Source organism: Nansenia antarctica, assembly GCF_963989245.1.
Source record: "Nansenia antarctica genome assembly, chromosome: 3".
Taxonomy (NCBI): Eukaryota; Metazoa; Chordata; class Actinopteri; order Argentiniformes; family Microstomatidae; genus Nansenia; species Nansenia antarctica.
Window position 1 is genome coordinate 5817500 of NC_137688.1, and position 14372 is coordinate 5831871.

At 52.7% G+C, this 14372-nt stretch overlaps 2 protein-coding genes across 2 annotated transcripts in view; one reads left to right on the forward strand and one right to left on the reverse strand.

Annotated features, from left to right (window-relative positions):
* Window positions 1–2791: 2791 nt before the first annotated feature.
* On the reverse strand, window positions 2792–5161 carry flrt1b (fibronectin leucine rich transmembrane protein 1b; the record flags this gene model as incomplete). Its single annotated transcript, XM_080525634.1, has 1 exon — window positions 2792–5161. The coding sequence occupies one exon, from the start codon at window positions 5159–5161 to the stop codon at window positions 2792–2794; it is 2370 nt and encodes a 789-aa protein (XP_080381760.1).
* A 6914-nt stretch (window positions 5162–12075) lies between these two features.
* LOC308153223 (macro domain-containing protein CT2219-like) overlaps window positions 12076–14372 on the forward strand; it is a gene marked incomplete at its 5' end in the record, with an annotated part of 31456 nt that continues 29159 nt past the window's right edge. Inside the window, 2 exon segments of the mRNA XM_080526307.1 lie at window positions 12076–12182; window positions 12346–12440. Of these exon segments, the coding sequence (XP_080382433.1) occupies window positions 12076–12182; window positions 12346–12440 (202 nt within the window).

A 14372-nucleotide genomic window follows, 5' to 3' on the forward strand; every position in this document is an offset into this window, starting at 1 on the left:
CATAACAGTCCCCTCCAGTTTTATCGGAAAAAAACGGATTGGAGAAAGTAAAGACTGCTAATGACGTTAGCGCAGCGTCCAAACCTACAGTCTCTCTATGTCAGATATGTCATCTATTTGTCTCTACCCAGGTTTTCCCTTTCATCCTCTTCCTCCCTTTTCTCGTCTCCCCCCCCCCATCTCCCCCCCCGTCCTCCGAATCCTCATTGTTCAGGTTCCGTCTGTGTTCTCTGTGTTCCCGTCCGCCTCTTACTGGCCAGCATTTTGACGAGTCTAACGAGAAGCCATTTTCTAACATGCTGACTGACAGTCAATGCCCTGTTTCCTCTCTGTAGTGTGTCTGTTTGTGTGTGCGTCTGTGCGTGTGTGTCTGTGTGTGTGTGTGTGCGAGCGTGTGTCTGTGTGTGTGCATGGCACATCGTTAATGTGCATGCAGGTGTTTATGCTTCTGTGTTCTCGTGTGAGTGTGTGTGTGTGTGAGTGTGTGTGTGCGTCTCTGAGTGTGAGTGTGTGTGTGTGTTTGTTTGTGTGTGTGTGTTTGTTTGTGTGTGTGTGTGTGTGCGTCTGCGTCTGAGTGTGTGTGTCTGAGTGTGTGTGTGTGTGTGTGTGTCTGAATGTGTGTGTGTATGTCTGAATGTGTATGTCTGAATGTGTGTGTGTGTTTAGAGATGCACAGTGCTGTGGTAAGGTTCTTCCCCTTCCCTGATCTATGATGACCCCCCCCCCCCACACACACACACACCTGTCTAAGGCCCAAACGGTACTGCCCCCCCCCCCCCCCCCCCCCCTCAAGACCCAGAGGGACTATGCCACCCCCCCATCCTACAGCCCAGTGGGACTGAGACAGATGCACTATTGAGCGACTATTAAACTATACGTAGTTTTAGGGTGAATGTACCAAGATAATGTTGCCTTTCTTTCCCATGTCGGTCATATTTGGTACAAACCTATTGGGCTGGTTTCACAGACAAGGCTTTTAAGCCTAATCCTAAACTAAAAATCAATCTTCAATGGAGATTTTTACTTTGAAAGTGTGATTTTAGTCCAGGACTAGACTTAACACTTAATCAGCTATGAGGGGTCATTTGTTCCCCTGTGAGTAAAAAAAAAAAATGTTGTATCTTTGCACTCAATCAAATTTCAGGACCCTCCTTTCATGACTTTTCCTAGATATGTGCGTTGTACCACCCAGTATCCTTTCATTTTCAAAATCACATCAGGATAAGCTATTTTGCAGTTTTTCTGTGTAGGAAGCAGGCTAATTTACAAGCGGCCAACTAGTGGTTGTTTGATCGTCAGCTTGAGCGTTGTAAAGAGAAATTTTACCCCCAATGCGGCTCTTTTAGTATAGGTAAAAAAGGCACAGCTGTTCTGGTGTTAAGCCTTGTCTGTGAAACCCCGTAGGCTGTCTGTGAGTGTCATACTGTAAATATGCCTTTGCATTCCATATTGCGATGGCATGCGGAAAGCAAAAAGGGTCCTTCACGTCTGCTAAGTGCACATAACACACTCGCGCATCCTTTGATAGAGGTGTTAGGAATGTGAGAGGAAAACAAGCTGCAGAAAGATCTTTTCAGTTTATTTTTGTCATTCAAATCTGTCCTCTTCAAAATAAGTGTTGTCTTTCATTTAAGCCACCTGCTTCCTGTCGGTTAGAAGACAAACTGTGTTCACAGAGTTAGCCTGTACCTTTGGATAAGGGACCTCTGCTTTCTCTCTTTATCCCTCCTGCCTCTCCTGTCAGCCCACCCTTCTCCCTCTCTCTCTATCTCTCTCACTTCTCCCTCTCTCTCTATCTCTCTCACTTCTCCCTCTCTCTCTATCTCTCTCCTCTTTTCTTTTTGACTCTCCCTCCCCTCTCTTCCTCTCTCTCTCTCTCTCTCTCTCTCTCTCTCTCTCTCTCTCTCTCTCTCTCTCTCTCTCTCTCCCCCTCTCCCCCCCGACTTCTCTTTCTCATTAGAGTCTCTCTACAGAAGGAGCGCCTGTCAGTGTCAGAGCTGTTATCAGCACTGTCGGCTTGTCTGGGCGAGAACAAAGTCGTCTCTGCAGCACAAAAGGAAATTTAGAAAACTGAAGGAAACCCCAAAAAAGAGGAGGAGGGAGAAAAGAGAAAAGTAAGAGGGTCTAGGGACACATCTCTCTTTTTTTTTTATCTCGGTTATGATGTGCTGTCATCTTTAGTAGGTTCTCGGGTACCCGTGTAGACTATACAGCACAGTAGGTAGTTTAGCTATCTCTATACACAAGTGCTCCTTTCTCATACATATGATGATACCGTGATTCCATAAAATCATCTTTGCTAAAGCCTAACCCACCTCACACAAGTAAAGGTATATTATCGAAGAGAACAACAGCTTTAAAAGGATAGATGTAGTAGACGGCGAGATCTCGGAGGAAAAAAAGAAAGAAGGAAGAGAAACAATCGTATATAACCATGAGTGGCGTCGAAACATTACGTCAATACCCAGAGAGTGGGTACGACTGGCACTTCTGTCTCTCAACATTCACGGTCGGTCCAATGTTGTTTGCCGCTACCGTTACCGACGCCAGCCCCCGGAGCCAGCCAGCGAAGGAACTAAGGGATCGATCAGAGCACAAAGCGAGGAGGCACAGAGGGTACTTTGGAAACCAAGAGGGGCAAGATATAACCGCCCCCTCACCCCCCCCCCTCCCCCCCCCCCACCCCAACGAACCTGGACAACCGTATCCTTAGAACGGCGTCCGACAGAGGGGTGGCAGGGGCGACGGCGGTGGCGGAGGCGGTGGTGGAGGCCCGTTCGGGATAGGCCCCTCACGTGTAGGTGTAGTCTATGTCCGGGATCCCGCCCTCCCGGTATCCTCGGTTGGTGCCGTAGCCCGCGTGGTGGTGGGCCGCCATCGCCCCCTGGTGGTGATGAGAGGCGACGGCCGGCACGCCGCCGCCGTTGAGACCGTTGTGGAGACCGCCGGCGCCACTCCGGTACGTCCCGTTGCCGTGCGAGGAGGGGAAGATGGTGTGGACGTACGTCACGTCCTCCGCCATCATCATCTTGGGCTGCAGCGGCTGGCGTTGCCCCCCCCCACCCCCACCCCCCACCATCATGGGCGTCATCTGGAAGCCAGACGGCGGGGGGGCCCTGATCTCCAGGATGGAGGTGTCCTTCTTAGTGCCCGACTCCACGTAGTCGTCGTAGCTCTTGCCACGCGGCTCTCCCGCGCGGGGGGGACCGCCGCCGCCCCCCCTCCCCCTCCCGTACGAGGAGGAGGAGTCTCCGGAGGCGTAGCCCCCGGCCACGCGCTGGCCGTACCAGCAGAAGACGCCGAAGATGAGCAGGAGAGAGACGAGGGCGGTCGCCCCGCCGATGATCCCGGCCAACGGGAGGGCGGCAGACATCTCCAGGTCGTCCCCTCCTCCTCCTCCTCCCTCCCCCCCCACGTCGCCCTCTCCCCCGGCGCGGTGGGGAGCCTCCCCCGTCTCTATCTGGGCGCAGGAGGGGGTCTCGTCCGTGTCCAGGTGACCACCACCTCCCTGTGACCCCCCCGCGGCGGGAGGGGCAGGGTGCGAGCGCAGGGGCAGCAGGCAGATGAGATAGTGGGAGCGCGGCGTGAGCTGGGTCAGCAGGTACTGCTGCCTCTCGCCCGGCACCAGGGTCTCGGTGATGGAGCCCAACGCCGCGCTGCTGCCCAGCCGCAGCCACGACAGGCGGAAGGAGGGCGCCGGCCGGGGGCACAGCCACGTCACCAGCACGCTGTCCGGGGACAGGGGCTTGACCGTGAGCTCCAGAGCTGCTGCCGCCTGCCCTCCCCCCCCCACCCCCACCCCCACCGCCACCTGCCCTCCTCCCTCGCCACCGCCCCCACCCCCACCCGGCGGGGGCAGAGGCAACGACGCCAGGCCCGGCCGCTTGGCCCTGAGGGTGAAGAGAGCGCCCTGGGTGGGCGGGAGGGTGCTGGCGGCGTTGTTTACAGAGGCCGTATCAGCCGCCGCTCCTCCTCCTCCTCCACCTCCGCCTTTCCCCCCCGCCACCGTGTTCCCCGCCCCCGCCCCCCCCAGGGGTCCCTCGCACTGGTCCATGAGGCCCGAGAGGTCCCGGAGGAGCTGGCCGTGCGCCGCCTCGGGCCCGTGGCACGTCAGGCCGCGCACGGTGACGCCGGCCCCGCGCCCGTGCAGCAGCCAGGTGTGCAGCCAGCGCAGGTTGCACCCGCAGTGCCAGGGGTTCCCGCGCAGCAGCAGCAGCTCCATCGCCTCCGTGTCCCGCAGCAGGCCGCGGGGCAGCGTGGTCAGGTTGTTGCCCGACAGGTCCAGCCTCTGCAGCCGCCGCATGCCCTCCAGCGTGGCGCGGGGCACGTGGGTCAGCCCGTTGTCCTGCAGGTGCAGCCGGAGGAGGTGCGCGGCGGGCAGGTTGACGGGCGGCGCCTGCAGGGCGTTGCGCACCAGCGACAGCTCGGTGAGGTTGGCCAGGCGCGAGAAGGTGTCGTCCGCGATGCGCGTGTTGGCCAGCAGGTTGCCGTCCAGCACCAGGCGGCGCAGCGAGGCCAGGCCGCGGAAGGCGTGCGTGGGGATGGTGGTGATGCGGTTGTCGTCCAGCCGCAGCTCCTCCAGCGAGGCGGGCAGGCCCGCGGGGATGCTGGACAGGTGGTTGCGCGACAGGAACAGCAGGCGCAGGCGCGGCGTGCCCGAGAAGGCCCGCTCCTGGATGCTCACCGTGGAGATGGAGTTGTCGTCCAGGTGCAGCCGCTCCAGTAGAGGGAGGCGGGCCAGCGCCGCGCGCGGCAACGTTCGTATGTTGTTGTCCTGCAGGTGGAGCTCGCGCAGCGACGGCGGCAGGTGCACCGGGAACTCGTCCAGCTGGTTGGCGTAGAGGTACACCACCCGGATGGTGCCGCTGCGCTCCAGGGACGGCGGGAGGCCGGCGTTGGCCAGGCGGTTGCTCTGGAGGTAGAGGACGCCGGCGGCCAGCGGCAGGGGCGGGATGGCGCTCAGGCCGCGGTCGTTGCAGTAGACGAAGCCCTCGTCGCACCGGCACACGGACGGACACTGGAAGTCCCCTTCCTCCCCCACCCCCGCCGCAGCCATGGCGTCCGCCGCCATCGCCAGCTCCAGCATCTCGGCCAATAGGGTCAGGGACAGGAGGAGCAGGAAGAGCCAATCGCGTAGCTCGGCCAGACTCTCGACAGCCATGGTTCCCCCCCTGGCTCCCTGGAAGAAAGAGAGAGAGAAAAAGAAAAGAAAGGGAGAGAATGAACGAGTAGTTAGTGCACAGGTGGGAGACGTGAGCGAGGCGGCAGGAGAAGAAAGGGGGGGTTAGAGCTCATAGAGGATTTCCATAAACACGCCCGCGGGGCGATGGATTCCGATTGAAGCGTAAACATGTTCTTTCCTCGACTTGTACGACATTGTTGTGAACGAGGTCGGAAAATGAATAGTCAGCCAGAAATGTAGCAAGCAATAATACAATGTGGGTCACCCCTACCACGAGAGAGAGAGAGAGAGAGAGAGAGAGAGAGAGAGAGAGAGAGAGAGAGAGAGAGAGAGAGAGAGAGAGAGAGAGATTACGGAATTGTAGAGAGTAAGAGAGAGAGAGAGAGAGAGAGAGAGAGAGAGATTACGGAATTGTAGAGTAACAGAGACATGTAGGGAACATTGGACACTGGCGGTTGGAGAGAAAAGAAGATGAGGGGGAGAATTTTGTCCGAGAGATTAATTGTAACTCGGAGAGACATAAAAAAAAAAGAAATGCAGTCAGAGAAATTGAAATCGAAGTAATTGCTCCCGATGGTTGGTTGTTGATACCCTTAGAAGACCGGGGTGTAGAACTAGAACTTAGCTCTGAGCGACCTTTACATAACCTTTGTAAAACAAATTCCCGTCTCAGATGTATTTGAATAAGTCAACATCTAGACTAGAAGAAGTGCGGGGTTTTGTAATGTTGTAGCTGAGGAGCAACGCAGCAGCGTTTGGGATTTGGACCGTCCAAAGGACTCTCTACTACAAACGGATGTATTATTCATGCTGTCTCACTTGTTATTGTTCTCCAAATGTCTATACATTATTCAGAGAAAGCGCTTCCGAATTCCCCAGAAATATTTTGAAGAGTGTTTTACATATCCTGTATTTTTGTGTGCTCGTTAAATTCTGAATGTTTGACAATGACATAAAAAAAAAAAAGAACTGACTTGCAATTGAGGAAGAGACAAGTGATCTGTGTTCAGTATGACGCAGGGAATGGTATTCAGTTAATATATTGTTGTCATTCACGCTACAATAGAGTGTTTTAGGTTGCCCAAGGCTAGGAATTGCGTCCCCATGTCTAACCTGATTTGACACTGCATTTGGTAAACAAATGCTCTGGAGGCGTTTGTGTGCGTGTGTGTGTGTGTGCTCGTGTGTGCTTGCGTGTGCGTGTGCGTGTGTGTGTGTGTGTGTGTGTTTTAGGCTCAATGGAACATGCAAAATTGCCTCTCGGCTCGAGTGAAAATCCATGCAAAGCAAACAAGAGATGGCAACAAGGGGAGAGGGGGAGCGGGAGAGCGGGAGAGCGGGAGAGGAGGGAGGGAGATGGAGACAGATGGAGAAACAGATAGTCAGAGAGGGAGCGATAAGGCGGTGTCTGCCAGAAGACTCTGTCAGTGTGAGAAGGAGTCAATACTGAGTGAATTGTTGTGAGGGGAAATCGCGTCTTTGAATCCCGCCAGTCTGTGTATGTAAACTATTGATATATTCATGTCACCGTCCACCCCAGGAGCCAGCAGATAGGGGATAAGAGTAATGATTGATATGTCGATTTCCTGCCTGAGTTTGGATGGCTTTCAGAAGGAGGTTATTTTTAACACCAAACAAACCGTTTCTAAGGATTGCCAGCGTTTTGTGTGAGAGAGAGAGAGAGAGAGAGAGAGAGAGAGAGAGAGAGAGAGTGTGTGTGTGGGGTGGGTGGGAGAGAGAGAGACACACACACACACTCTCTCTCTCTCTCTCTCTCTCTGTCTCATACTCACACTGTTTCTCTCGTCGTTGAACAGTGATCAGGCCATCAGGCCACAAGTGTGTGTGTGAGTACGCGCATGTGTACATCTGTGTCTGCGTGAGAGAGAGTGAGTGAGTGTGTGTGTGGGGGGGGGGAGGGGGGGGAGAGAGAGAGAGAGAGACACACACACTCACACACTCTCTCACGCAGACACAGATGTACACATGCGCGTACTCACACACACACTTTGCCCTGATCACTGTTCAACCGACGAGGCGGCCTACAGGAGAGAGGTGGACCGCCTGGCTCAGTACAGCCAGGAGAACAACCTCTCTCTCTCTCTCTCTCTCTCTCTCTCAACACTGACAAGACCAAGGAGCTGGTGGTGGACTTCAGGGGGGAAGGGCGGGAAGAGGACCCCATCGCCATCAACGCGTCAGCCGTAGGGACGTGCATACCAGTGTTTAATTTTGGCAGGCTTTTTAGTCACGAAGTCTTTGGTGTTTAGATGAAGATGCACACCAGTTCTAGTCACACCAAGTCACCTCCATTTTTCTTAGTTCCAGTTCCAGTTCCAGTTGATGAAGAAAACTGAAAAACATTCCAGTGCAGTCTCAGTCCACAAAAACTACCAAAACATTTTAGTCGAGTTTCCGTCGCTGACTACGGCTAGACTAACATGTTTTGGGGGTTTTGTGGACTGAAACTGCACTGGAATGTTTTCAGTTTTCATCAACTGGAACTGGAACTAAGAAAAATGGAGGTGACTTGGTGTGACTAGAACTGGTGTGCATCTTCATCTAAACACCAAAGACTTAAAAAGCCTGCCGAAATTAACACGGCTGCATACCAAACAGGTGGTGAAAAAGGCATAGCAGCTCCTCTTTTACCTCAGGCGGTTAAAGACGTTTGACATGGGGACTGAGACGCTGCGGGCCTTCTAAAGAGGCACAACCCAGAGTACACTGACTGGCTGCATCACTGCCTGGCTCAGTAACTGATGCCATCCGAGGCGAAGCCTCTTCTGGAGCCTCAGGCCTAAAACTCAGAGGCTAACCAGAAGCTACTTCCCCCAGGCCATCAGGCTCTTGAACTGATCGCGCCTGACTATCTTCCCCTAGCTCACCCCATGTAAAAGGACTACAGTAACCTTAATCTCTCAGCCACTTTACTACTGAACTCTCTATTATCACTAGTGGTATAGTATTATTTTTGTCAAGTATGTCCTGTACTACTGTGACTTTTTATCTTGAATTATTGATCCAATTATTGATCCATTATGCACAAATGTCTTGTGCTGCAATGCAATGTCAGGATCCGAAGGCTAAGAATCTTACTCTGTAAAATGACTTGTGTAATGTGACGTAACAATGAACTTGAAACACGCCTACGCACAACACACACACACACACACACACACACACACACACACACACACACACACACACACACCCCTCAGCTTTGTGCCAAAGGGATGCTTATGAAAGTGAGAGCTGCCCTCCTGTAGTACAAAGCCACATGCTCGTTGATATTCATAGAGGAACTCTCCCATATGTTTTTATCCTTCACCTTGACACTCCCTTGTGTGTGTGTGTGTGTGTGTGTGAGAGTGTGCGAGTGTGTGTGAGAGTGTGTCAGAGAGTGTGTGTGTGTGTGTGAGAGTGTGTGTGTTCGTGCGTGCGTGTGTGCGTTCGTTCGTGCGTGTGTGCATGTGTGCGTACGTGCGTCTGTGTCTGCCTGCCAGCGAGCCAGACTCACTCATCCATGTTTCCTGCCTTCCCTGATCTCTCTCTCTCTCTCTCTCTCTGCCCCCCCCCCTCCCCCTCTCTCTCTCTTCCACACTACAGACAGACTCCTGCTCCAGTGAATCTCTCTCTCTCTCTCTTTCTCTCTCTCTCTCTCTCTCTCTTCTTCACCTTTCATTAAACTCTTCCTCACTCTCAGGTTTGTTTACGTATCCGGCAGCGTAGTAGTAGTAGTAGTAGTAGTAGTTATCTCTGCCGCCCCCCCTCCAATCCCTTTCATCCGTTCATCTCCTCATCCCTTTGTTTATTCCATCACTCCGTTCCTGTATACTGAGATCAGATCAATCGCCCGCCACCCCCCGCCCGGCCCCGCCAGCTCAATCTCTCTCTTCCTCCACCGATCCCTCTCTCCTCTCTTCTCCCCAGTGGGAGTTTTGCTTTCTCTCTGTCTCCTTCCTTTCAGTTCAGATTCTCTCCTTGCTTCTTAGTCTCTTTTCGCCTGTTCTTCCTCCTCTCTCACCATCCCTCTCTCCTCTCCCCCCCCCCCCATCCCCTTTTAGAGCTGCGGAACCCATTAGCGCTCGTGCCTTATTACCGCCAGCCCCCCAGTTCCATGTTCAGAGATTACAGCGTGGGCCAGGTACCTGGCGTTCAACAGGCCATCTCAGCTCTGCAGCATCAAATACAAAGTTGCAGGCCTAATTAATAATAATAATAATAATAATAATAATAATAATAATAATAATGCATTTTATTTATAGGCGCCTTTCAGAGCACTCAAGGACACCTTACAGAGCATAATTTCAAAACAAGCAACAGATTCAAATAGGTTCAAACAGTGACAAAAACAACCAAAACAAGACAAAACAAAAGACTTAAAAAAGACCATCAATAAAACATTTGGGTTTTCAGGCAGGATTTGAAGGTGGGGAGTGAGTCAATATTGCGGATGTCTTGTGGAAGAGAGTTCCAGAGACGGGGGGTCAGAGTGACTGAAGGCTCTAGTGGTCCGGCGGGCAGAAGGTATAATGAGTTGAAAGGCAGCGGAGGATCGGAGAGTGGGAGAGGGAGTGTAGGTGTGAAGGAGTTCAGAGAGATATGGGGGTGCAAGATTGGATGACGTGTGTGTGTGTGTGTTTGGATGTGTGTGTGTGTGTGTGTTTGGATGTGTCATGCAGCTTTCTGTCCACTCACACGTCAAAAAAACAATGGAATAGAGGCACGGATGTGTAGGTTGGTTTTGTACCTCAGGAAGTAGGGTGTACGACTTTCAAAGTGTTGACATGGATCAAACATCAGAAACATCGCCAGACTACGACCTTCCCTCACTGACTCCGTGGCCGAAACCCTCATCCGCGCCTTCGTCACCTCCCGTCTGGACTATTGCAATGGAGTCCTGTTCGGGGTTCCCAGCACAGCCCTGGACAGGCTCCAGTATGTGCAGAACTCAGCTGCCAGGGTCCCTACCCACACCAAGCCCTGGCAGCACATCTCCCCCACCCTCATTCACCTCCACTGGCTTCCGGTCAAGTCCTGCATCACATACAAAATCCTCCTCCTCACCTACAAATCCCTCCACGCCTGCGCCCCCCCCCAGTACCTCACTGACCTTCTCTATCAACACACCCGTTCCCAGAACCTGCGGTCCTCAGACATGGATCTGCTCTCCACCCCCCGCACCAACCTACGGACCTTCAGGGGCAGAGCTTTCAGTGTGGCAGCTCCCACCCTCTGGAACTCTCTCCCCACAGCGATCCGCAACGCCCCCCCCACCCTGGACACCTTTAAATCAGCCCTCAAAACCCACCTGTTCTCCAAGGCCTTTGGCCTCTAGTCTAGTTTGTCACTCTCGCTGTCTTTGTTTCTTTGCTTAGTTTTTCTGTTCTGTCTGTCTGACTGTCTGTCTATGAAATCTGTTAAGCGTCCTTGGGTTTGAGAAAGGCGCTATATAAATCTAAGATATTATTATAAAATAATAATAATAAACCTGTTTTAATACAGGGACAGGGTTTGGCTTAATGTAATACAAGGCTTTAGGGGAACATAGAGGATATATAAAGAGGTTCATTCTGAAAGTCTATATATCAATTAGCATTTTTTCTTTTCTGATGTGGTACATTTATGGTAAGAAGTCCTAAACAATGTCCTTTCAAAAGTATCATGAAGGAGTTTTATTTTTGTTTTGATAGTTTTCACATGGAGTGAGTGAAATAGATTAGGTGAAATCACAACCAAATTGGATGGAAGAATGAATGTAAACACAAACCAATAATGATCACTGATTGATTGATTGATTAATTGATCGAATTTTGTCACAATGCATTTTCGTTTTACCTGAGAAAACAACATATCAGGAGCGTTTCGGGTATTTCAATCATCCACAGGTCCTCTTGTAGCAGTGCAGTCTTAGTAATAACGTGCTTGAATTACCAAACGTGAGCAGAACGAATGTGTGTGTAAATCGTTATTATGTACAATTACACAAACATTTCTAAGTGGGCTTTAATAGGCCTTCGCTAGGCCTATTTTGCGGAGTCATAATTGAGCTTGAAATTGGCAGTGCTTTCAGTTTGGAAATGATACAACGGGGTCTTTATAATTAATTCAGGAAGGCTAGAAATGTGTCGGCTGCAGATATTGACCATTCTGAGACAGCTGTACACAGCCCGTGTGAATGCGATCGAATGTTGCCAAGTAACTGGTTCTGTCCCTTAAATAGGCAAACAGCACGCTTGGGTAGACCTTCCCTGAGCTGTTCTAGACAAGAAAGCCAACGCACAGAAAAGGCCCTACGATGCCAAACTCTGAACGTCCAAATGGAAAGCGAGAGGCCGCACTCTGTAATTGTTGTTGTCGCGTGTCTCAGGGGGGGTGTGGCCATGTTACAAAGCGTTCAAAGCATGTGTTCAAAGTAAAAGCAAGTCCTGGAGATGATACAGCGTTTCGTAGGACTGTGGCAGGCAGACGTTGCCCTGACGACACGTCCTGTGTTAGGATGTATGAGCAAGGGGGCGTGAGGATCTGAGGAGTCTGAGGAGAGAAATGACAACGTCTCTGTTCTCTGATAAATATTTGAGGAAAAACGTGCTGGCTTACCCCGCTCAACTGTAGTCTTCTCTCTCTGTTTCTCTTCTTCTCTCTCGTTCTCTTCTTCTGTCTCCGGGTGATTTATTCCCTCAGCTTAAGGAGCTGGGAGTCTGTGGTGCGTGTGTGCGTGCCTGCCTTGCGTGTGTCTGTGCGTGTGTGTGTGTGTGTGTGTTAATATATGCGCGCTGATAAAAAGTTCCAGTTCCCTCCTCCCCTTCCACAGTTCAGACACGTCGACGCTGTCCTCCGGGCCACCGTACCTCCTGTGGCGTTGTCGGCGAACAGTGACAATAACGAAGATGAGGATGATGATGATGATAGTGCGGAGTGCCTGTACTCCGTGGAGAGTCATAGACCGCGGGGACCAGCATGGCTCCGCCTACAGCTTCTCCATCACAGAGCCAGTGTGTGCGTGTGCGTGCTTGCGCGTGTGTGTGGGAGTGTGTGTGATCCAGGAAAAAAGTCTGTGTCTTCAAGGCCTGACTGACGATTTATGTTCTCTTACATCGTCTAGAGTACATTGGCCTGGAGCTGTGGAGCTGTGACCCCCCCCTCCCTCCCCCCTGCAGGGGCGGTTCGTTCGGTTACCGCTTGTTCGGGTCGAGCCCGGAGGATGTAGGCGTGCTGTGCGTCGCAGCCGGAGGTTATTTCCAGCGGGCGAGATGTGAGAGACTGAGGGGTGAGGGGTGAGGGAGTGAGGGAGTGAGGGGGGGGTGGGGGTGGCAGACGAGTCTGCTGGGCTATTGTTACCCTTCACTTTGAGGATTAGAACGGAATCCTCTCCGTCTGAAGGCCGGCAGAGCCAATCTATCCTCCGTAGTACATTTCTTTCTCACTCGAAAAATATGAGAAGGGATTATCCCGCGGATGATGATGATGATGATATTGCCAGATAATTGGCCGCCCGCCCGGCAGGTCTTTGTATTTGTGCAGCGTTTGCGCGTGTGTGTGTGTCTGTGTGTGTGTGTGTGTCTCTCAACTCTTCAGCTATGGCCTCCGCGACCGTCTCATCGGTGCTTGCCACACACAGCGGCCCCAGCTGGAGTAGTCCTAGACAGCGCCCCCCTGTGGAGAGAACAGAGAGGGCAGTTAGGGGACTCACAGTTCACACTCAAACACACAACTGTCTGTAGCTTCCAACTGAAGAGGATGACTCACCATCCCTCTTGTCTAGACGGGGGTGCGGGGCACGGGGGGGTAGGGGGGGTAGGGCGGTGGGAAGGTTAATTCGGAGTGCAGCCAATTTTAGCATGGATTTGTTTAAACCCAAATGGAGCCGTCGCTCATTTGCGTCCTCTGAGGGACACACACACTTCAGCTGACGAACACCGACCGCGGTTGACCCGAGATTTGTATGTGGCGAGTGTGTGTGGAGTCCAGAAACAGAGTCAGGATGGTGTGTAGTGTGTAGTGTGTGTGTGTGTGTGTGTGTGTGTGCGTGTGTGCGGTCTGAGTTAGTGGAGTGTAGTGCAGAGGGGAGGCAGGTGGAGGCAGAAATCAAGGTGCATTTTACAACGAGCCCTCCACCAGCCTCCCCTGCTCCACACCACACACACAGGCTACAGTGTACAGCCTAGTCAGGTGGTCAGACGTGTCATGAGTGTAATGACTTATGGGGTCCAGGAAGGGAAATGGATTGGTGTTTACTCAGAACGTACAGCAGCAGTTCTCTTCTCTATCATTCTGAAGAGAATGACTTCTGAGAATGACTTCTGCAGGCTAGGACTGTACCATGTCAGCAGGTAGGGGTGGCCACAGACTAGGACTGTACCATGTCAGCAGGTAGGGGTGGCCACAGACTAGGACTGTACCATGTCAGCAGGTAGGGGTGGCCACAGACTAGGACTGTACCATGTCAGCAGGTAGGGGTGGCTACAGACTAGGACTGTACCATGTCAGAGGGTAGGGGTGGTTCCAGACTAGGACTGTACCATATCAGCAGGTAGGGGTGGCCACAGACTAGGACTGTACCATATCAGCAGGTAGGGGTGGCTACAGACTAGGATTATACCATGTCAGCAGGTAGGGGTGGCCACAGACTAGGATTATACCATGTTAGCAGGTAGGGGTCGTTCCAGACTAGGACTGTACCATGTCAGCAGGTAGGGGTGGCCACAGACTAGGACTGTACCATGTCAGCAGGTAGGGGTGGCCACAGACTAGGACTGTACCATGTTAGCAGGTAGGGGTGGCCACAGACTAGTAGTGAGCCAGTCTGCTAGCGTTAGCGAGGTGGCTCTGGGACTCCTCCCTCCTGCTGACACGCCGCTACACTACAGGGCCTCTCGTCTCTGGGATACGAATCTGGAACGGCTCCTCTGGGCCTCATTGGCCGACAGCTTCTATTGTTCTCCCCTCCCGCTCAATCTGCGTGCAGCAGCCGAGGGGGGGACCGTTAGGGCCGGGAGGGCCGGGAGGGGGGGGGGGGCGTTATGGCGGCGTGGGAGATGGAGGGTGTGTGTTCGGGCGGCCCGGGGGCCCATAAAGACGGTTCTCCGGAACAACACTTCTACTAGGCCTCACACACACACACACACACACACACACACACGCCGGCAATGGGAACGGAAAAATATTGACAATAATTGTACCTAAG